The sequence below is a fragment of the Aptenodytes patagonicus genome, chromosome 1 (assembly GCF_965638725.1).
Source record: "Aptenodytes patagonicus chromosome 1, bAptPat1.pri.cur, whole genome shotgun sequence".
Classification (NCBI taxonomy): domain Eukaryota; kingdom Metazoa; phylum Chordata; class Aves; order Sphenisciformes; family Spheniscidae; genus Aptenodytes; species Aptenodytes patagonicus.
This window is the reverse complement of record NC_134949.1, coordinates 149,686,232-149,708,902: the sequence shown is the minus strand read 5'-3', so window position 1 is coordinate 149,708,902 and position 22,671 is coordinate 149,686,232. Positions and strand designations below refer to the sequence as shown.

The 22,671-nt window shown below is 44.0% G+C and overlaps 2 protein-coding genes and 1 long non-coding RNA gene across 4 annotated transcripts in view; 1 reads left to right on the top strand and 2 right to left on the bottom strand.

Annotated features, from left to right (window-relative positions):
- Positions 1-947: 947 nt before the first annotated feature.
- On the bottom strand, positions 948-4,879 carry SLC25A6 (solute carrier family 25 member 6). Its single transcript, XM_076358491.1, has 4 exons — positions 4,708-4,879; positions 3,006-3,492; positions 2,087-2,227; positions 948-1,590 (listed from the first exon to the last, which is right to left on the bottom strand). Exons 1-4 carry the CDS (start codon positions 4,816-4,818, stop codon positions 1,433-1,435), a joined length of 897 nt encoding a protein of 298 aa, XP_076214606.1. The 5' UTR covers positions 4,819-4,879; the 3' UTR covers positions 948-1,432.
- A 367-nt stretch (positions 4,880-5,246) lies between these two features.
- LOC143170312 (uncharacterized) overlaps positions 5,247-22,671 on the top strand; it is a 28,178-nt gene continuing 10,753 nt past the window's right edge. The window contains exons 1-3 of the long non-coding RNA XR_012997034.1: positions 5,247-5,482; positions 5,730-5,902; positions 18,584-18,705. This is a non-coding gene — a long non-coding RNA (uncharacterized LOC143170312). The remainder of the gene's footprint in view (positions 5,483-5,729; positions 5,903-18,583; positions 18,706-22,671) is intronic.
- The window catches only part of ASMTL (acetylserotonin O-methyltransferase like), a 31,857-nt gene continuing 15,610 nt past the window's right edge, over positions 6,425-22,671 (bottom strand). The window contains exons 8-13 of one of the 2 annotated variants that reach the window (XM_076358469.1): positions 20,592-20,754; positions 18,553-18,737; positions 16,433-16,562; positions 15,165-15,308; positions 14,491-14,613; positions 6,425-7,892 (exon numbers count right to left, since the gene is read on the bottom strand). In XM_076358469.1, the coding sequence (XP_076214584.1) occupies positions 7,678-7,892; positions 14,491-14,613; positions 15,165-15,308; positions 16,433-16,562; positions 18,553-18,737; positions 20,592-20,754 (960 nt within the window). In that variant the 3' untranslated portion in view covers positions 6,425-7,677. Of the gene's footprint in view, positions 7,893-11,632; positions 12,833-14,490; positions 14,614-15,164; positions 15,309-16,432; positions 16,563-18,552; positions 18,738-20,591; positions 20,755-22,671 lie in introns of those variants that run through there. The other variant, XM_076358462.1, reaches the window with a different exon arrangement.

The following is a 22,671-nucleotide window of genomic DNA, read 5'->3' as shown; positions in this document are numbered from 1 at the left end:
CAATGACTTATGCAATTACACACCGTTTTCTTCTCAAGATATAGGGAGAGTTCTTAAAAACACAATTGGAAGATGAACGCCTTGTTTTCCTTTACTGGTCCCCCTACCATGCCTTTGCAGATTACAAAGTACAAAAGTAAGATTATATACATATGAAGAACAGCACATAGGTATTACATTATCTCAAATAGCAGTATGAGAAATTATTCAACCTGATTTTGGTCTTCTGACAATCCCCAGAACTAGACATCAATCAGTTAATATTGAAGGCTGACCTACCTTGATCTGTATTTTACAGCTACACAGAAGCATACATATACCCTCCCACACACCGCATCAACTTCACCTCTTCGAATGAGCCTCATTTCAGATTAAATTCACCTTCCACAGATGTACTGACCACTGCCACAGATCAGGCCAAACAGTATCCTGAATGGCACAATCAGCATTTCCAAATAGCAGCAACAATACAATACATAGGTTACTCGGAAGTTGAAGGCATTTACTAGGTTCCTGGGTTTTTGCATGAATGCCATGTTGCTCTCTATATTGATTTTTAAAAAATTATTTCATTTTAATCCGTTTTACCAAGGGCAAGAGTATTACTGTTTGACTGTCCTTGGCACTTTGGGTTCTCCTAGCACTACAACAGAAAACCCCCGATTTTAAATCGTATGAAAAGTTGCACACCAATTTCTAAGAATCATGCAAAAAGCCACTTGCAGCAGCCCGTCATACACTATCAGGCACAAAGAATGGGAGTGGTTTCTATTAGTATAACCCATGCTTCCCCCCCGCCCCCCAAGTTCTCACATTCAATTATTTCTTAAAAAAAATCAAGCTTATTCTGTTACAGAGTGCAGTGTATCAGATGAACCATTATCCGAAACAAGTTTTCAAACAAAAGAGGCTTTCCCAAAGCTTTTATGTAATAATTTCAACACAGGTAGAGTAAGTATGTTTATTGTTTTACAGCAGAATGCCCCAATTTAAGAACAAAATTGCTAGATGTTCAGCTGTGCAAAATGGTACATAGTGCTTCAGTACAAGTGGAAAAGAACATGATTTGTTAGCAAGTACTTTCAAATACAATTTTATGGTCCTAGAAGATAGGACTTGAAACCGAGGACTGATCCACAGGCAAACAGTTTTCTGCCTAGATTGGACCCAGCCACTTTGGACCCAGAACCAACGCCACTCATTCCTCGCTGCTGGGGAAAAAACATCACCACACTGAATTGCCAGATTCAGTGTCTTCATGCGTGTTACCAAGAAATGGATCAGTCCTCTATGTCAGTTTCTAGTCCCATCTACAAACATCATCTGGTTCCGATAAATAAGACTCACAGGAATTTCTTGAAGGTCAATGGTCCATAATGGTAGTTATTCTACATGATCTGCTCAACTTGATTTCCAATTCTAGTTAGGCTGCTTAAATGACTTTCTTGAATTCGTCATACAGCACAAGCACAAAAGCACCCCCCATGCCTCTGAGAACATTAGACCATGCACCCTTGAAGAACGCCTTTCCTCCCTCATCCCTTGCAATCTTCCGCCAGCAGTCAATTGTTCCAGAGTACATGATATCAGCTGTAGAAAAAGAGCAAAGAGTCATTTTTAACTCCTATAATTGTATCCAAGATGTTTTTAACAACTGCTCTGTTTCACTTCTCTAGCTACTTTGTGATGTCCCAAAGCACATTTTAAGACTGTAACACAATACTAGTTCAGGCAATAGAAAAGCTTCCTATCTGCTTGCCTAGTTATTAAAAGCTAAGCACAAAATAAAAATGTTAAGCGTTCTTTTTGGCAGTTACACTGTCCCCTAATTGCCTTCAATTAATTTGTCATTGCAAACAGGCAGTCCATTTGCCCGTTGCATATTCTATAAAGAAAAGTCATCAGCATAATTCCTGACAAACACAAGTTATGACCCTACTGCAGTTCCTCTTATCATTTATATGAAATATCACTTAAACCAGATTTATGGAACAAGGAACTGTAAGTGCTGAGGGATGACTATTAGGAAAAAAGCACTCCGTCTTGTTAATGCTGCTTGAAGAACTGCACAAATTTAACAGCCTACCTCCTTTGCGTCCTGACTGCATCATCATTCTACGCCGCACTGTATCAAAAGGATAGGAGACCACACCGGCCACAGCAGTCACCGTCTGGGCAATCATCCAACTGATAACAATGTGAGTATTTCTGGGATCTGGGAGCATGCCTGCAATAAAAAAAAGTAATTAGCTTTTTATCTTGTACCTCGTCCTCCAGTTCACTCACTGCATGACAGCTACTTTACTAGAGAAAGTATTATGAAACATTGTAAAGCCATACTTTGAAGTTGCGCCAAGGCACTTGATAAAATTTAAACATGCTGAAGCAGCATTTAAAAAAAATAAAATCAAGGAAATTCACAGGATTTTCTTCTCAGTCATCAAAACAGGTAACATTTAGGCACCAGGCTTCTTTTCAGACTGGCGTAAGAAGAGATCTAACTATTCCCTACTTTTTTTAGAAATAAGTGTCACTAAAATAAGTAATTGTCCCCGTGAATTACATTAAGCTATAAGCTAGTATCAACGACCTCTATGCCCAAATGTCAACCTTAACAAACAAGTGGTTTGTAGAAGCACTGCTCAATCCCGTTCTGCTAAACGCACTTGAACTGGTTTAATATAACTACAGTAATGCACTGAACAAAAAAGAACTTGTAATTGTGTATGGTTACCAACATGCTTTGCTGGCACGAGGAAAAACTCCTTTGAGGACAAGTACAAAACCAGGAGTATTTGAAAGTAGCCTGCCACCATCAATACACGCCCGAGTTTTGCCTTGAACACTGCAGTATCACTGATGTTGGCATCGATACCCCCCCTCCGCCTCCACGCCCACATAAACTATAGTTGCTACAGACAGACACGTAGTAACATCCAAGAACAGACATGAAGAGACAATACAATTCTGAAAACGGGTTTATCAGATCCTCTCCAAAGTTTTACCTTTTGCTGTATCATAGATCCCAAAGTAGGCAGCTCTATAGATGATGATGCCTTGGACAGAGACATTGAACCCTTGATACAAGCCACGCAGACCATCAGACTTGGTAATTTTGACTAGACAGTCCCCTAGACCAGAGAATTCTCTGTCTGCGCCAGCTTTTCCAACATCAGCAGCCAAACGGGTTCTTGCAAAATCCAAGGGGTAGACAAAGCAGAGGGAAGTGGCTCCAGCTGCACCACCAGACGCCAGGTTACCAGCAAAATACCTCCAGAATTGAGTGTGCTTGTCTACACCTCCCAAGAACACCTGCTTATACTTATCCTTGAAGGCAAAGTTGAGAGCTTGAGTTGGGAAGTATCTGATGACATTTGCCAAGTTTCCTCGCCAGAAAGACAGCACTCCTTGTTCCTTTGGAATACGCACTACACAATCGATGATACCCTTGTACTGCTTATCAGCGGCAATTTGTTTACTTGCATGTTGTACCTGCAAATAAAAATATGTATTTTGACTGTATGCCTTGGCAGGCCCGCACTACAGCTGGGCTTAGTCTGCGTATACTATAAAACAAAGAGCTGTTAAGCCTGAACGCTTGATGGCAGCTGTACACAGAGATTACGCCCGTTTACCATGAAAAGCCAGCTGCGACAGCAAACTTCTAAGAAGCAAAAGCCGCTGGGTCAGTTTGAATCTTGAGACTAAGAAGAACCCGCATTTATTTGTATTTTGGTGAAGACCAAAGAACTTGAGGACTGACTTAATTCTCCAGAACCGTAGATACAGGAGGTCTTGTACGATCCTAAGAACCGTAAGAAGGCTTAACATTGCTTCCCAGCTTCTTCAGAGCTCAGGATTTGCCGAAATAGCAAGGGCCAGCCGCGAAGAACGAGGGCAAGCGCAGGACAAGTACGCGAAGACTGGGACTACCTAGAGCCCTCGCTGACACGAGGCGGGCCGGCGGGCGGAGGAGGCGCCTGAGCCAGCCGCATTACGCCGGGACGACTTCCAGCCAGCGGGGGGGGGGAGACGGGACGGGACGGCGGAGAGGAGGCCGCAGCCCTGTGCCCCCCCCCCCCCCCCGACGGCCGCCCCCCCGCCCACGGCGAGGCCGGCCCCGCTCCCGCCGGCGACCGCCGCGAAGGTCACGCGAGTCACCTTGGGGCGCCAGGCCGCCCCACGCCCCGCCCCGCCCGCAGGGGTGACACGAGGCCGCGCGCGCCGGTCGCAGCCCCGGCCCGGCCCCGCCCCGCCGGCGGGCCAATGCGCCGCCCGGCCCCGCCGTCACGTGAAGGTCACCAAGATGGCGGCGCGCGGCCGCCCTCCCCCCCCCTCGCCCTCTGGCGCTCGGCGCCGGGAGCGGGACGGGAGGAAGTGACACCGGGAGCCGCCCCCTCGCCCCTCCCGCCCGCCCCCTCGCGGCCCGCCCCGCCGCAACGCCGCGCCCCGCATAGCGGAACCGGCTTCCCCGCCGCCGCGGGCGCCCACCGCCCACGTGACCTCCCGGCCAGCCGCCGCCGCCGCCGGGCCGCCGCCTCGCGCGCGCCCTTTGTTCCGCGGGGGCGGCGCCCGCCCGCCCTCCCCGTCCCCCCTTCCCTCTCCCCCCGGCCCGGCCCGGCCCGGCCCGCGCCGGCCTCGGCGGGCGCCTGCGGGGAAAGGTGACGGGCCGCCCCCGCTCCCGCCGGGCTCGGCCGCGCCGCTGACCTGGAGCAAGAGCTTGACCCGCTCGATGGGCGCCACCGCAGTCTTGCTGATGGCGGCTGCGACGCCGCCCGCCAGAAAGTCCTTGAGGAAGGAGATGGCCTGGTCCGCCATGTTCGCGCCGCGCCGGAGCCGCCCGGGAAGACACGCCGCTGCCGCTCAGGCCGAAAGGGCGGGACCGCCGCCGCGCATGAGCTAAATGCCGGGCCCCGCCGGCCCCGCCCGCCGGCGCCCCATTGGCCGCACCGCCCCGGGGGCGGGGCCTCGCCGCCCGGGGCGGGAGGGGCCGGGTCGGCGGCGGGGCGCGCCTGTCCTCCCGCCGCGCGCCGGGCGGAGCAGTGCCGGTCCCTCCCCGCCCCCCCTCCCCCGGCCCCTGCGGCGCCAGTGGCGCAGCGCCCCGTCGCCCAGGGCGCCCCGGGCCTGCCGCCCCCCTCCGCCCGCGGCCGCCACCTGTGAAGGGCGAGAGGCCTCGCCTCCGCCCGAGCCCGGCCCCCGCGGGGCGGGGCGGGGCGGCAGACCTGGCACCGCGGCGGGGCCCGCCTGGCCCGGCCCGGCCCGGGTTCGCCAGGGCCGCAGCACAGTGTGAAGGTCACCGTCGCTCACACAATTTTTTCCACAAGCGTCGCTTCCTGAAGCGTTTACCGCTGTCGCTTTGTGCCGCTCTCGGTAGAGCAGGCAGGAACGCGTACAACCGAACGGGCCACATCTCGCGGAAACGCTGTGCCCCACGGGGCCGGACACGAAGCACAGCGCGAGGCGGTGGCGCACCGGATTTGGGGTACGGGTTTGTGAGCCCGTACGGTCAACGAGCGCGACGACCAAGCCAACTGGGGGGCTCATCTGGTGGTAACTGTCGGAGGCCAGCGTCGGACGGAGGCACCGCTTCCCGCCCCGGGCCCTGGGTGGCAGCAGCAGCCGTTAGGAGGAGGGGAGCGGATTTGGGCGCTGTCTGGGGGCCAGCAGGTTTTGCTCTGTGCTCGCCACCCTCAGGGTAATGCTGATCGAAGGCATCTCCTTGTTTCCAGGTTCTGTTCCCACCTGCTCCTCCTCACCATTGCGGTGCCAAGCGTCACATTGCCGGGCTTTACCGTCGGTCACTGAATTGATCCGAGACAATGAAACGCCAAAGAACTTCACGGTGGTTTCCTAGAGGGACGACGGGGAAGCGTGGTCCCGGCTTCTTGTTTGGGCACTCAAGGTTAGACGCTGTGAAAAGCCCTTCTGCAGGCTGCCCGAGTAGGCACTCATGGCAGGGCCTCTGCCCCTACAAACACAGGCCTGGTCTCCGTCAGTCATCTCTGCTAATTTTATTGTACGCCGAAAGTGAAATTTTACACCTAATGGCCAAACTTCTGTCTGAAATTAGACCTTTCTAAAAGTCTTGAAACTGTTCTAGCTGGAGGGCATTACTTTATGCGCACCTTTTGTAATTGCTTTCACTTTTAATGGATGTTTCCTACAAAAGTAAACACAGCCAAACTTTTTTTTTTTTTAAAATAGATGACTGGTGAACCACAAAGTGCAGTAGCTGAGGTGTCTGAAACCACTGCTTACACATGTATCTACTTTGCAGGATTTCAAAATGAGAGCCTCCCTCTCTCCGGGGGCGTGTTGTGAGCACAGGATGTGCCAGGCATAGCCTTTCTCTCTGCTGTAGTATGACAGACCATGTACTATACATCACTATACCTTTTTTTTTTGCATATCAAAAGATAGGCAGTAAATTGTGTGCTATTTTATATTCTGAATCGTAATACAGATAGAGTGAAGTGACTCCTGTGCCCACACAGGGTTAGGCACATACAGCGTTACAGGACCGTATTTTGGATGTAATCAATGAAAGGCTGTGGTGCATATTCTCAGGCAGGCACACACAGCCTAGCGTGGCATCTTTCTTTTAAAAAAGCTCGTAACTGCATGTTCATACTCTCATAGCACAACACAATGCATGCAAGGCTGGGATTTTTTTCCCCCACAAAGTTTTCTGTTGATTAAAAAAGAACTTCATACGCAGGGACTCTGAAGTGTTGTCAGTTTGAAAAATGAAGGTAAAACGAACTTAACTTTTGTGATACAAAACTGTTCAGCCAATAGTTGTCCTGTCCCGTCCACCTTGGGAGCTCAGATGCATCTGACTGGGGGAAATCCTTTTCTCTTTAGCACCACGCTTTTCCTTCTGTTTCTGCGCTTTTTTTTTCTTTTCTGTTCTTTACCTAATCTCATATTCTGCTATCCACTTTCGTAGGAGCTCACAAATTAAGCAGGGCTAAAAAGGAGGAGGAGGATGTTCTTGCACCAAATGTGGTGCCCCCACATTTCATCTCCAATTATAATCACAGATGAAACTTGTGCTTTTATACAACTGCCTTTTCCAATGAACTCACAGAAGGCAGAGGAGTCTGTCTTGACTCTCTTGAGAAGCTGCTGCTCCAGTTCTTCTGTTTCCAATCTTGACTACGCCATTGCCGTAGCAGTTTCCATGCTTCATTAGACAATGTTTCTTTATTTACAGTAGAGAGTGTAACATAAAATGATACTAAAATGGATGGTGATGAAGTATGGAAATGATACCTGCATTAACCTCCTGAAACAGGGGCAAAGCAATGTGTGCTGGTCTAAAAACTACTCTAATTGCACCAAGTATGATGAAATTGTGATTTCTCAGCAACGTGAATACTGCTGTAGGGCTGTTGATACCATTTATGATGGGAGACTTGTTTCTGAGGGTACAACAAGTGTTGTGCAGCCACAGTATCACTGCCATCAAATGATGCCAGAATCTTCTGGCATCATTTTACTCAAGTTCAAAATAAATGCAGTCATCTCTCCCCCTTTTTAAAAGTAACTTCAGAAAGCTGACATTAACATTTCCTGTTTATGATATTGATGGGAAACTGAGAACTTATTTGCATAATTACAAAACATCAAACATGACTAGAGACATCCAGATTTTACTACTATATCCATTTTTCCCTAGGTCTTAATGCAGAGAACGACATCTAACAGATTTCCCGTCAATCTGATTTTGACATTTATGAATCCATGTTGTTCCAGTAAGCCTCGATATTCAGAGCCACTTCTCTCCTTTCCCTCTGTCTGCACAAGCATGTTCAAAGACTGCAGCAGAGCTGTACTCCTGTTCTTCTTCTCATCATCCAATACCGTTTCAGCCAGCAAAATCCCACAGCCTAATTTAAAAACAAATGCATGCCAACAGTACTAATCCATTATCAGGCAAGAGAATTTCTGCTACCGTACATAAGGGTGCAAACAAGACACAGGTGATTTCATTTATCATTTATGGCTTTGCTCTGCTATTAAATGACTAATCCACTATTAAATGCATAATCCACTCCTCTCACAAAACCCAGGAAATTCCCTTCCACGCTATGGAGGGATCAAACACTCGCAAGTCAAGTCACGTCTCCGTTTTCAGGGGAAGAGGGGATGACTTCTGTAGACTTGGCATAAAGGTTATGGAAAACAGTAAGACAGGAATAGTAGTTACATCTCTTTGGGATATATTGCTGCTTCACATTCATATTGAAACGGTGCCAAGCAGACAAAACGGTGGATGGCGAGCATTACAGAAGCAGAAAAGAAGTCAATGTTGTACATAATTTCTGTAGGAACTGAGGTCTTTGTGGCGGGACTGACCTAGGGACACAAGCAGAACTTAAATGATCCTGTTTACACACAGTCTCCTCCTCCATCTTCAGACCCGTGAGGGGAAAGGGAAGACAAGAGAGAGCCACTGGCAAAACGAGCATTGTTTTACTCATTGTCTTTTGGCCTTGCATCTTACGTGGTGGTTTCTCTTGGCACAGTGGGGTGGTAGGAGGCCACCAACTCAGATCAAAATAGCAGCACTTAGTAGTACTAAAATCACTGTAAAAGTGCTGCATAACATTCATATCTTTCTGACCCTTAAGACAATCTCCTCTGAGCCATTCCTACCCGTACACCTCAGACATTTAACAACTGATAAAAAGTAAATTAAACATAATACTGCAGTTTCTTAGAGAAGAGACTAAGATCTGCAGATGAAATTGCTGGCTGAGACCTCGGTGTTAACTATCAGGAGTCATGAAAGTCCTTCTGACAGCTTATTAATAAATTCCGTGTTTCTTCCCCATATCATCAGCTACCTTACTAAATGCAAGTTCAAGCCACCTACCCTGTGATGAACCAATGACACAGGTTTGCTTCACAAAGAAAAAGGATTAGCCAAGCATGTCTGAGGTGAGCCTGAACCTACTTTATCCGTCCAGTGGGACTCTTCTGCCTTAATTCAGTCATCCGTAGGTTAGATAGCTGTATTTCAGCTAGCCCTCTTAAATATGCTCTATCCACTATGAAATGTATAATCACTTCTCTTAGGAAAAACAGGAAATTTCCTTTCACAGATAGGTGAGACAAATCATCCTCTGAAAATGCCTGTTTTTCTACTGATTGGAGAGCTCAAGGTGACTAGATGATTTGAATGCCTAATATTTAGGTATCTAAAGTTAGGGTGATGAAGCCCATTTGTTATGACTCAGTGGTTTCTATTCCGCCCCCCCCCCCCCCCCCCCGTGTGATTCTCCCTTGCCTGCAACAGAGAGACCTGGGAATCGCTGTTCCTGGTTACACAGCAAACGTTGCTAGGTAGAGTAATGCAAGACTATCATTTCTAAGTCACCATTATATTACAGCTTTGGAAGACAGTGTCCAAATTTTGTACACTTTGAAAGGAGGACACAAATAGAATGGTCATTATAATTTGCCATGGAAAGTTATTTGGGACATCCAGATAACATCAGGGTAATCTGGAAAAACATACCCAGAAAGCACAACCAATGTGGGAAGAACACCTTCAAAATTTAGACACAGTAAATTAAGTTAATGCAGGGAAAAAGAAAAAAAATTCTCTACAGTTAATGAAGAGTTGCTAGTGTAATTGAAATTTCTTCATGAGAGGGACTGAAATAGAGTTAACTTTCAACCTTTTCAGGAAGCATACTTTGATGAGGAAATGTTGACCATGGTTTTATAGGAGATAAAAATTAATAGTCATAACAGTCTTTTCTGAATTAGAAAGTCATTTAATCCAGATTATCATTGTTTAGCAAGCACATAATTTCCAGTCAAAAGATTGGGGGGGAGGGGGAAGTAAAGTGCCAGCCCTCCAAAAACTTTTTTTAAAAACAAAATAAAAACCCACATTAAATACTTCCACTATCCAGGAGTCAGCTAACACAACCAAAACTGAACTGAGAGCTCACACAAAGGGGTTTAGCCATTAAATAGCTCTTCCTAAGCTCTTGTGCTGGGTGGCTCAGATGACGTCCTACCCTTCGCTTCTGTCCCATTACTGTTCCAGGCACAAGTACTGTTAACAGCTGTAACAAGGTCAAGAACTGATATAAAAATGATTGAGCCAGGACAGCCAACCAGGTTGTCTCTTCTTCCTTACAAACTTCTCTTTATCTTCCTCAAGGATTCTTACCTCAGTGTTCAGTGAGCAAGTGCTGAAGTTCTTGTTTCTATTATTCATCCATCGTTCTGTTAACCCCCCCGACTCCCCACCTCAAAAAATTGTTTTCTGTGCATCACATTTCCTCTAAACTGTTGCCAAGGCAGAATGTGGGTAAAAGACGCATCCTCAAGAAGGCATAGCTGTATGTCACTTCCCAAGGAGCAACACCAAACCTACAGGCTTTGTTGGCAGAAGTTCATTTGGATTTTAAAACCTAGCCCGCTCATTCTTCATGTCTTGAATAGTGAACAGGCCCAAATTTTCCTCAGTTATGCCTATTGCTTAGGAAGTCTTTTCAGTGTAACACCATTAAATCCACTCCTTTCTACCAGTCAGCAGAAGATACCAGCTTTCTCCAGAGCAACTGAAAAACTCAATTTGGACATTAATGAGAGAAGTCGAGTTTATCATTTCTCAGGTGACTGGGCTACATCAAATGATTATAGAAGAGCTTAGGCTGAAATGGACCACAGGAGATCTCTAGTCCAACCTCCTGCCTGGAGCGGGGCAGCTCTACAGTCAGCTCAGCTTGTTCAGGGCTTTGTTCTCGGATCTTGAAACCTCCAAAGACAGAGATTCCACAACCTCTCTGGGCAACCTGCTCCAATGCTTAATTGTCCTGAGAGTGCAAAGCTGCGGTGCATTCAGACACCACGCCCAAGGGACTAATGCTTAGTGTGTACAGAGTGTTGTGCTTTAATCACAGAGTACGCCGAGGTTGTGTGGTAGCCAAGCACATTCTACTCAAATTTTACAGTCAGATACATAGTACTTAGAGGCACAGTTTTAAAGTCTGTGGCAGTTACAGGTGTGCCAACTTTAGGATTGAAATTTTCTGACTCAAACAGCTTATAGCAGCTTAAAGAACAGCATTATGAACTTTATGAGTAACTATGAGATGAGAAACATCTGATTGCTGGAACGAATCTCTCAAAGTACAAACCTGTTAAGCATAATGGCAAGCTTCATGTCAATATGGAACAGAAACATATTAAATTGTTGTTGAATATTTTGCCTTATCTCTTTAAATGTCTGTACAGAAGAGATCAGTCAAATTTCCATTCATAAAAACCTTCTGCTAAGAATTAAAAACCCCAATGTGGTAAAAATCTGACATTTCCCTGAGTTTGTGCAGCTGAAGTGCTTTGTAGTAAGCATATTTCTCATGATGAATTGAATCACTGTGGCACTTTTGCTTTACTCAGTGCTCAAAGAGCAAAGTAACTTCTGATTAAGTAACGTAAGACAAAGTCTACCAGGCAGATGCAACTCTTGACCTTGCCCATCAACTCTTTAATTTGCTGAGGTTGGTAATTCAGCATAGGCACGGCCTCTTTCACACTGGCTTATTAGGATTTTTGCTGTAGAAGCGTGACAGGCAAGAAACTCGCAACTGATAGAGAAGAAAGCTAGTTTGAAAGTGCAACTTTAATCTCCAGGAAGGCTTCCACTAGAAAGTACACTTTAAATAGAAAAAAATAAATATCAATGAAGTATCAGGAAAAAATAAACACTAGGAGAGGTGGCATTAGTGACAAATTACTTGAAGAGATGGGATACAGTATGTACTTCTCCAGTTAAAGACTGGATCATAAAGAAACTTGTATTTTTAATTTTCATAAGAGAATTTATACATAAATCCTAAAACTTATCTCAAGTAATGAGACAGAAAGCGTATATGGCCATTTAACCATATTCAGACAAACCCAAAACTGATGGGAACCGATAGGAACAGCTCTCAACTGCAGCCTGTGTGGGTACATACTGTGGCTGGAGGTCAGAGGCTGCCGAAGTTTCTCTGTGACATTATAGCTGCTCTAAGAACATGTTTGAACTTTGTCCTATTTTCACTTTTGCCTGCGGAAAAAGTGCTTAAAAAAGGGTAGCCTTGAGATGTTTTTGAGTAAAGCCCCACAGAAAAGTGAAAAAGAGGACTAGCATCCCCAAATTCAGGCAAATGGTACAGTATTAATTTTTATTTTTTCATTTGATAAAAATGAGCAGTAACCACTGAATACACTGCAAAGGGAGAATTCTCTTTAAGGCCCAAGAAAACTAAGGTATTAATGTGGCTCATAAAAGCTTGTAGTTTTAACTTGCCATGCTATACAGCTATGTCAAGTCTAAGTTTAATTCGGTCTGCAAACTAGCCAAAAGAACTGGACATGAAGGTATTTAATACATAGGAGTTTCAGCCTGCCCCAGACACTTTTTAAATGCATAGAACTCACTCCTGCAGAAGCTGCAGTCCAACTTTTATTCAAGGCCTGTAACACTATGCTTCAGATAAAGGGTCAAAATTATCCTAAACTGACAATATGTGCTGGTTGATGACGGGTATATTGCACAAGTGTTGTAAAAAACTCAGCATCCCAGTTTGCTTCTGGGCACACTACGGTGACAGATTCTTCTTGAAGCACAAAACAGCATCTAATAAGTTTCCTGTGATCTTAACTTGTACGTTTGTGAATCCGTATTTCTCCAGTAGCTGTTTATATTCTGAGCCACTTCTCTGCTTGCCTTCAGTCATACCGAGGGACTGCAGTACAGCTCTAGCAGGGTCTGTCTTCTGTTCGTCAAGCACAATTTCTGCCACTAGCAAGGCACTTCCTGCATTTCCAAAACAACCAAAAGTGGTTCAGTAAAGTATTTCTAGCTTCAAGTTTTTAGTGTTTTGTTCAGAGACAGTTAGAGAGGTCCCTCAGACTAGTGTTTTAATGGTCTTCAGTGGAAATCAGTGCCAGAACTTTACTTTCAGTAATCCCTTCCTGGAAGCAACCATTTCATTGTTAAAAGGGAGTTTAGAGCACTGTCTCCACTTCAATGAAGTTCAGGCCACTTCCTGACTATGCTCTTAAACTCAGTCTCGTTTCCATTTGAACCAAGCAACTCCTGTAAGCATCTGTCATACCCCAATCTTTGCATAAGAAGATTAAGACAGTCACCCACAATTTTCTTTCATAATTTATAAACAGGATTATGCTTTATAGCTCTCCTGTGAAACAAACTTCACAGCTACAGTTAATCCTGTTGGATGAAGGAATCAGTTGATCTTAGCAGTCAGGCTTTTCTGCTTTTTGTCTTCTCCTTTGATCTTTAATACTGTCCAAATATGAGTCAGTGTGCCCTGGCAGCCAGAAGGGCCAACAGTGTCCTGGGGTGCGTCAAGCACAGCATAGCTAGCCAGTTGAGGGAGGTGATTGTCCCACCCTACACTGCACCGGTGCGGCCTCACCTCGAGCACTGTGTGCAGTTTTGGGCGTCTCAATATAAAGAAGGACATCAAACTATCAGAGGGTGTCCAGAGGACAGCGACCACGATGGCTGAAAGGCCTCAAGGGCAAGACTTATGAGGAGTAGCTGAGATCACTTGGTTTGTTCAGCTTGGAGAAGAGAAGGCTGAGGGAAGACCTCATCACTGTCTACAGCTTCCTCAAGAGGGGCAGCAGAGGGGGAGGTGCTGATCTCCTCTCTCTGGTCACCAGCAATAGGACACGAGGAAATGGAATGAAGCTGCGTCAGGGGAAGTTCAGATTGGACATTAAGAAAAGGTTCTTCACTGAGAGAGTGGTCAGTTGCTGGAACAGGCTGCCCACGGAAGTTGTCACGGCACCAAGCCTCTCAGAGTTCAAGAAGCATCTGGATGATGCTCTTAGTCATATGGTTTAGTTTTAGGTAGTCCTGCAAGGAGCAGGGAGTTGGACACCATGATCCTTATGGGTCCCTTCCCACTTGAGATATTCTATGATTCAAATGTAGCAGAAAGCAGAAGAGGCTACATATTTCTCATGAAATCTGTGCATAAAGTAGTGCTGAACTCTAGTTTACCATATTCTGGGCACGACTGAGATAGCAAAACGATAGCAAAACAAACTGCTGCTTCTTGAATAGCAAAACAAACTGCTGCTTCTTGATTAACCTGAAGGAACTTAAGTTAGACTACTTGTACATATAGAAATAAGCACATGCTAGTTATTTGATGATACAGGGCTTAGTAAGAAAGACTGGGCATGGCAGAGATAGGGGAGATGACATAGTTGTATGTGAAGCCTGCAACTATAGTAACGGCTTGTTTTATATAGTTTTGTTAGCAGCTTTGTTTCCTTTTTTTCTTAGTAGGTATTACCATAATGCAAGCATAGAGATTCAAGCAAAGGCTACTATGATTGGAGAGAAAAATATGCTTTTTTAATATGAACTTCTTATCATTACTCATTATGTTTATGCATTAACATGCACCTTTAAGCCCACAAGATGAAAAAAACTACCTGGTTTGCAAACAGCTGATATCTTGCTTAACAGCACATGTATCTTTTCATCAGGCCAGTCATGAAGAACACGTGAAAGGATGTAAAGGTCTGCTTCTGGAAGATTATCCTTGAAGAAGTCACCTGTTGGAAAGCAGAGTTAGTACATTCCTGTAGAAACCACAAAATGAAATTAAAATATTGCAGAGGAACTAGGAGCTTCAGCAGTGGTAAAGAAACAAGAATGACCAGGTATAGGGATGCACTGATTTGCAGATAAGGAAAGTGTAGTTAAAGAGAAGAGCAGATCACAGGTAAGAATTTTGTAACATATAAAAATGGAGAGAAAGCCTAAAGTAAGGAAGGAGACATCGAAGTCCTTTGTAGCCACCATGCTGATCTTGCCTAGAAAAGCCTGAGACAAGGACATGCAGCCTCTGCTCCCAGTGGTACTCAAAAATGACTAATTCATACTTCCTCATTTATCCACATTCTCCAACCACAGCCAGTTTGTTTTTATCCCCACAGGCTTGAGGAATACAATGTCCCCATTTAGCATGGGTGAGCCTACATTGCCTTGTACTAAGACACGTTTGGGGTTGGAGCAGGGTAGCACACCGTTTTCTGCAGTGAAAGAACCTGCTCTGTGCTCCAGGATAACTGAAGTAAGACAAAAGATCATGTGTTACATTTACCTGATACAAATGTCACTGGAGCTGTGTGTTGTCCTGAAGGCTGAAAGTAAGAGGTGTTTGCAATGACTTCTGGAAGGTCAAATACTGTGACCTTGAGATTTGGGTATATTTGTACTAATTCATGAGCCAGAGCTCCAGTGCAACCTGTTGAAAGTTTAAAAAAGTCAAAATCGAGTCTTTTCTCCCAGCATTTGCAGACATTTTTAAAGACAAGGCTGTATATAACATTAAAATATATAAAATAGAGACATCAAATCAGAATTAGAGGTAGACAGCTCCACAATTGACATGGGCAATAGCACTTCTTGGTGGATAGAGCAATGCTTTAAAGCTTGGGGAATGCAGGCATGACTCCCTACTGTCATAGAATTGCTAAAATGACCTTTGATACCACTACCTCAGGGTTTTTTTGGGGGTAGAAGAGCATTAATGAAAGGGCAAGGACTTGTAATTTGTGGATGAAGAGCACTAGAACTATTTACCATTTACAAAGCACTGATATAGGAAGTTTGACAAATACTCTCCAGCATGGTAAATGATAGGGATGGCAAAGTCTTGGAGCCTCTGCACAAGTGGCAAAGGTTACACCAGTATTGCGTTAATTCCTCTGACATGCTGTCCACCTCCCCAGGCACTACGTAAAGTGTTCTTCCTTCAGTGGACCTTTCCCTACGTGGTAACACTCCCTTCTGTGCAACTGCAAGCACAGGGCAAAAAAGGACATAACAAGAAGAGTTTCTTCAGGTGCATCATTGGTCTTCAACATTTTGGTGGTCATCTTGGATATTAAGAATTAAAACAACACAAACCCATCCTAGAAGAATCAAAACTTTTTGTTCTAGCAGTGCAGCGTTTCAAGTTTGACACCCCAATACAGAAGGACTCAGAAATAAATCCTTCATTACTTTTGAAAATCCTGGACATGCCGAAGGACAGCAACAGCACAGTTGAAAATGGAGCTCCCAGCCCAATATTCTATCAGCTGAGCCACAACCCATCTTGTTTTCTGTGTTGAGCTGTGTCAGTATGTAACTGATTGTGACAAACATTCACTTATTTCAAACTATTCAAATACCATTTAAGTAACTGCTTTCAGTTAACTGCACTCAGTCCTTTCATTCTGACATTACAATACCAGAAAAATAACAGTAGATAATATTACTGCAGTTCTAGTAAAAAAAAAAAACGTATGTTTTAAGTAATAGAATATAGAACTGAAATCAAGCTTTTCCCTTTAATTTGTATACAGGTTCAATTACACGCAATACCTGCTAAATCACAAGCAGATTTGAACTGTGAAAGATCAAATGCTGTAGCCACATCTCTTGCTGTCAGGTGGGCAATGCTGTGCATGGCAGCCATAAAACGTTGCTTCACCTCCTGGCTGTGATAATAGTCCTAAAAAGGGAAAAAAAGCACAGTAATTGAAGTTTATTTTCATTACTTAACTAAAACTATGTACAACCAAGGCAGTAGGTGCACACCATTAACATTAGAATTCTAAAATTAAAAGGTAAGTTAAAAGTGCCACTGACTAGTTGCTCATCCAAGTCCTTTGCTGTTTCACCGTAGTGATAAGCAGATTTTTGCATCCTCTCCAAAATTCTGATCACAGAGACATCTTTTGCAGTACGTCCCAAAGGACGTACCTTGGCTGGTTTGAACCTGGTCTTGGTAATGTCCCAAAGGCTGTTAAATTCAACACTTCTGCCTACTGAAGCTGGGGCAGCATAGCAGGAAGAAGGGGTAATCTGAAAAGTGCTTTTTAAAGAAATACTGTGCCTTTGATATACATTTACTAACACATTTGCTCCACAGAAAGATGTCTCCGGACTTTAAACTGTTTGAAAGGACAGATCGATTTTTTTCCTTCAGTCTCCTGAAGTGTTCCTCCTTCTTCTTGATATACTCACAAATTGCTTTCATTTAATTCTGACATTTACTGTCCCATGACAGGAAAATAACGAGATGATTGGACCGTAACTTAAACCAGAAACATTAAAGCTCATACTGTTTTTTTTGATTAGGTGAGATGCAAGCATTCAGTACCAGAACCTCATGCCTTTACCTTTGAAATGATACATAAGCATGAATCCCCTTTATGTCTCGCTTTCATACAGACTTCATCAGTTATGTCTGGCTTTACAGCTACCATGAAGTGGAAGTATCTCCAGGCTGTGGTATGCATAGTGCCACAGGCAGCCCACATATTCTGCTTGGACGTACTATCCTGTATACATATGGAGCCCAGGCCTGAACTGGTAGTGACTCCTGTCGCAAGCAACACCCAAGCAAACTCAAGTTGGTAACCCAGATGTTTAACAAAGGATGAGATCCAGTTCACCTACGTTAAAACGCTTAACTTGCACATAAATTTAAGCATCTACTGCAGTATCTATCCTACAGCAAAGTATCTAAACTCCCTTTAAAAGAGCCTTTGAAGGATTCCTAAAGGACGTTCTTGTCCACCAGTAATCTAGGTACTAACATTAGGCTAACAGGACCTTCTTAACTCTCCAAAAGCCCTTATTTCCTTCCACCAACTGTATATGAGGAATGTAGACATCTCCTTTAGGAGACTGACTTCATCAGCATCTAGAAGTTAAGTATAAATTAAGAACCTCAGGATGTAGTCTGAAGTACACTTTAAGCCAGCACTGCTGTCAGAGATGAAGTCCTGACATATTCTGCTCACTCTACTAGCACTCTCCTTAAACAGGCACAAATATTTATGTCCCCCAACCTGCTTCGCCAGGATAATTGACCAGTCAGGCTAGTTATAACTCTAAGTGATTCTCCAGTCTGAACACATCCACCTGGCCTAGCGTTGGAAAAGGAATGCTACAGAGATGGAAACAGATGGAAGAAAGGATTACAATTCTTATCAGCAATATATACCAGCTTGAAGCATATACAAAACTACAAACCTTCATAAAAGAGACTGGACCCCTTCTCCACTGCATCAACACAAAGCGACTTAGAAAACTGTCAGCACAGATTGAACTGGATACACATCAGTACCACGTGATTGGCATCCAGTATGGAAGGAGTGCATATGTGATAAGATACTACCTGGTGTTACAAAAAGGCCACATAAATGTAAATTAAACAGGCCCAGAGGTTGTTCTGAGAGTGTGTTAGCTGGATGGGCAACACTTTAGCCAGAGAATTTTCATCAGCACTCGAATTTCCCAGTATACTCTGTGATTGCTCCAGCACTTTAGAGCCTGAAGTTGAAGGGAACAGAAGTCTGGGACTAGTGAGTGGCATTGTGTTTCTACCATTTCTGAGACTGACCAGCTTTCTCAGACAGCTCAGTCTCCATTTGCCCCTAGATCAGTTTTAGGCTCCTCACAGCTAGTTTTGATACTAATAAGAGTTATGTTACCTTAAATAAATCTTCTGCTTTTTTTCCAAAGGCTCGATGGTTCTGCCTGCTGCCTTCTTTGACAGCAGACTCCAAGTTTGTGAAGAGGGGCCAAAGGTGGTCATTAGAGTGGATAATATAGCCATGAAGTGAGTATTCACCATCTGAGGTCAGGTAGGTGTTTGCTGAATCTGTATTACTGTAACCTTATGGGAAGAAAACAATTGTAACCAGCTTTGTTTCTGTACTTTACAACTGTTACTTAATATCTGAAGGCATGTTTTCCTGAGCAGCTGTTAAATAGCTAGCAAATCCTGATCTTAGGATCACATTATTTTTTGTGCAAAGATTTCTATGAAATAATTCTAAAGGTCTTCTCATTCTTAAAGGAGCAGGTACTTTGTTTATAAAAAGAATTTAGATGCTGGAGGATATAGGTAGGCACCGGAGGATATAGGTAGGCACCGCTTTTTTATTTTTGTGGGTTTTATTTGGTGGTTTTTGTTTTTTTTTTTTTTTTTTTTTTAAACCAGAGTACCTCAATTACTACACCTGATATTCAAGGGAGAGTATCAGAAGTTCCTCATTCTTGACTGCATTTTTCTTTAGATTATGGCTTCTCCTTCCCTTAAATTCAAGCTTTCTCCAGTATGTTTTGCCTTTAGGGCTTTCTCCTTGGTCTTCTCCTCTAACAGAGTTGAAAGCCTCCTTTATTTCCTTTTCTTGGCACTTGACCATTTCAAGTCTTACTATGTAAATGATGCATATGGAAACTTATAACTACATAGTGCAGACTGAAAAAGTTAATCCTAATACTGACTCCCTCACCTGCATACACCTTCAAGCACTGTTCCAGTTAAGGGCACTAAAATTTAAGCTGTTGTCCATGAAGACACATTCCAGAGCTCTCTTCTTTAAAACCCTGATTCTCTGCTGAAGACTGTGACTCTGCATTGCTGCAGCAGGGAATAGAATTTGGTCCTTAATTTAGATAGAATCATAGAATCATTTAGGTTGGAAAAGACCCTTAAGATCAAGTCCAACCATTAGCCTAACACTGCCAAGTCCACCACTAAACCATGTCCCTAAGTGTCATATCTACACGTCTTTTAAATATTCCCAGGGATGGGACTCAACCACTTCCCTGGGCAGCCTGTTCCAATGCTTGGCAACCCTTCCAGTGAAGAAATTTTTTCTAATATCCAATCTAAACATCCCCGGAACAACTTGAGGCCATTTCCTCTCGTCCTATCGCTTGTTACTTGGGAGAAGAGACCAACACCCACCTCGCTACAACCTCCTTTCAGGGAGTTGTAGAGCGCAATAAGGTCTCCCCTCAGCCTCCTTTTCTCCAGGCTAAACAACCCCAGTTCCCTCAGCCGCTCCTTATAAGACTTGTTCTCCAAATCCTTCACCAGCCTCATTGCCCTTCTCTGGACACGCTCCAGCACCTCAATGTCTTTCTCGTAGTGAGGGGCCCAAAACTGAACACAGTATTCGAGGTGCGGCCTCACCAGTGCCGAGTACAGGGGCACGATCACTTCCCTACTCCTGCTGGCCACACTCTTTCTGATACAGGCCAGGATGCCATTGGCCTTCTTGGCCACCTGGGCACACTGCCGGCTCATGTTCAGCCGGCTGTTGACCAGCACCCCCAGGTCCTTTTCCGACAGGCAGCTTTCCAGCCACTCTTCCCCAAGCCTGTAGCGCTGCATGGGGTTGTTGTGACCCAAATGCAGATGATACATCTGAGCTATTATGCTGCTCCCTGGGACTGCCGACACAACTTTTTCTTAGAAATTCGGTCAGTACTATGTCCAGAGAGCAAAAGCAATCTAAGGAAGGAGACCTGAATGTGTTCTTTAGATAAAGCCTGCTCCCAGATGAAACGATTCCAGCTACTAATAATGAAAGCAAAGAAGCAACAATCCATTCCCCTTTCCCCCAAATCCAAGTTACCCACAATATCAAGTCAGAGCCTGTAACCTTCAAAGCATCTCTTCCAGTCCTACATGTCTTTCAGCACTATATGCAGTTGGGGGGAGGAGAAATTAAGTCACCTTGTGGTGTTTTCTCCAGTAATCCAAGAGCAGCACATGCATCAAGGAGTCTTTCTGTTCCACACACAGAGGTTCCAACCTCATTTGCAATATCCCCAGCCTTCAGTGGACCTTTATCTTTCAGATGATCAAACATCTTCAGCTTAGAGGCTACAAACAGAGCCTACATGTAGGAAAAAAATTGTTAGAATGCTGTGTTTAAAAGACTGCAATCAAGAAGCATGAGAACTATACCTTTTGCCTAGAATTATTCTACACAACTGTTCTTTAAAACGTGCAACACAGTTTAACAAAACTCCTAAAAATTGCTATGATACCTTTCCTTCCCTCTCAGAGGGTTTCACTATCTTAGCCAAGTAACAATTTTTAACAGAGGTGTTTGGGAGAGAAGGGAACTCAAAATATTCTGGAATGCAGCCTACACATTTCATATGAAGACCACCTCTTTATTCAGATATTTAGCATATCCCCATCTATAAGCTTGTTCCATAACGTCAAACATTCTTAAGCATCTGAACCAAGGCCAAAAGATCAAATTAAATTTGATTTACCCAAAACGTAAGGAAATGGAAAGCTCCACTCAGGCAGTGTAACAGCTTCAGTTGCTATAATATTGGTCTCTGTTTAATAAAAATTAAGGAAGAAAAAAAAGAACAAAACTTCAGAGCACAACTGTACTACATGCACACCTTAATAGAACATGCACTTACAGAATGAGGAAGAGAGAACAGCTGGAGCCTGATGGTAAAGAAAAACCCACAGGCAATGCAGCTGTCTAAGTTGAAAAACTTAACTGAACTCATAGAGATATGCTAACCAAACCAGAGAGGAAAGTTAATGATATGTGATAATATATACCTCTCCATTTGAAATTAATTTGCAATTCTGCAGTTTCAGTATTTTGGAACAGTTAAAACACCTAAAACCAAGGAACTTATGTAGAGCACAAGAGTGGAAGCACACACAGCAATCACAGAATCCATTTCTTTGCAACTGCATGCAACTATAATGTACTTAAAAATCAAAGGCAGTCAAGGAAAAAAAAAGGATTGACATTCTGTTTAATAAAAATCAAATGGAGAAAAAGAGATTAACTTTGAGAGGAAGGTCTGGTACTGTGTGTCTATATAGTTTATCATCTTCACCCTCTTTTTACAGTTTCCTCTGTTACTCTAATAAGAACGTATAGCTGGGATTTATTATAATCCAGGCTTTCACGATACTGAGCCAACTGCATCTAGTCTACAACCATTTGGCTTCTAAGACCTGCCCAATCTTTGGACTGATACCACCTGGAAACTATAAGAACAGGAAAGAGAAAGTGAGGAGATATGGTCAAAAATTTGGCTGACCCAAATCACTCCTTCTACCATTCTGTAATTCTCAGTTCAATGCAGGGCGGGGGGGGGGGGGGCGGGGGGGGTAATCAAAGAAGAAAACACCCCAAAGGCCTGAGTACAGATCAGACTATGCAAATTTCACACATATTAAGTTTGAGAAAGTATGATTTAACCCTGATCCTCTCCTGTTCTGCAACAGCAGCTATTCAGAGTAAAACAGGCAGCAACATCTTTGCCTGCAGGAGATTTCACTCTGCTTGAAGAAGTCCTTGAAATAACACTCCAGGATCAAAATGAAATAGAACTTGAGAGCTTTTGTGAAACTAAACGCTTTTGTGCTCTTATCCCTATTCTACACGTGGAGAGATGATGCATTTTGTCAGATCACAGGAAGTGTTCATTGCAACTGGTAATTAATTTTACAAAGATCCAAGCCCTGAGGAAAAAAATTTCCCACTAGTTCAACGTGAAACTCAGCACTTCATACAATGACTTCACACTGGATTAGTGGGAAAGGAAAGCTTCTGCTTCTATTTACAGCCTCCACCATCTTTCACTGCACAAAACCGAATTCGGCATCACATCACTGTAAACAGTGTACATAATGTGCAACAAAATGCTGATGATTCTCTACAACAAAATGCTGATGATTCTCCATATTTTTTTACTGAAATTGAAGAAATGCTAAGCATCATCTCACCCATTCAAATACATCAAAACTCGCTCACTATGGAAACAGA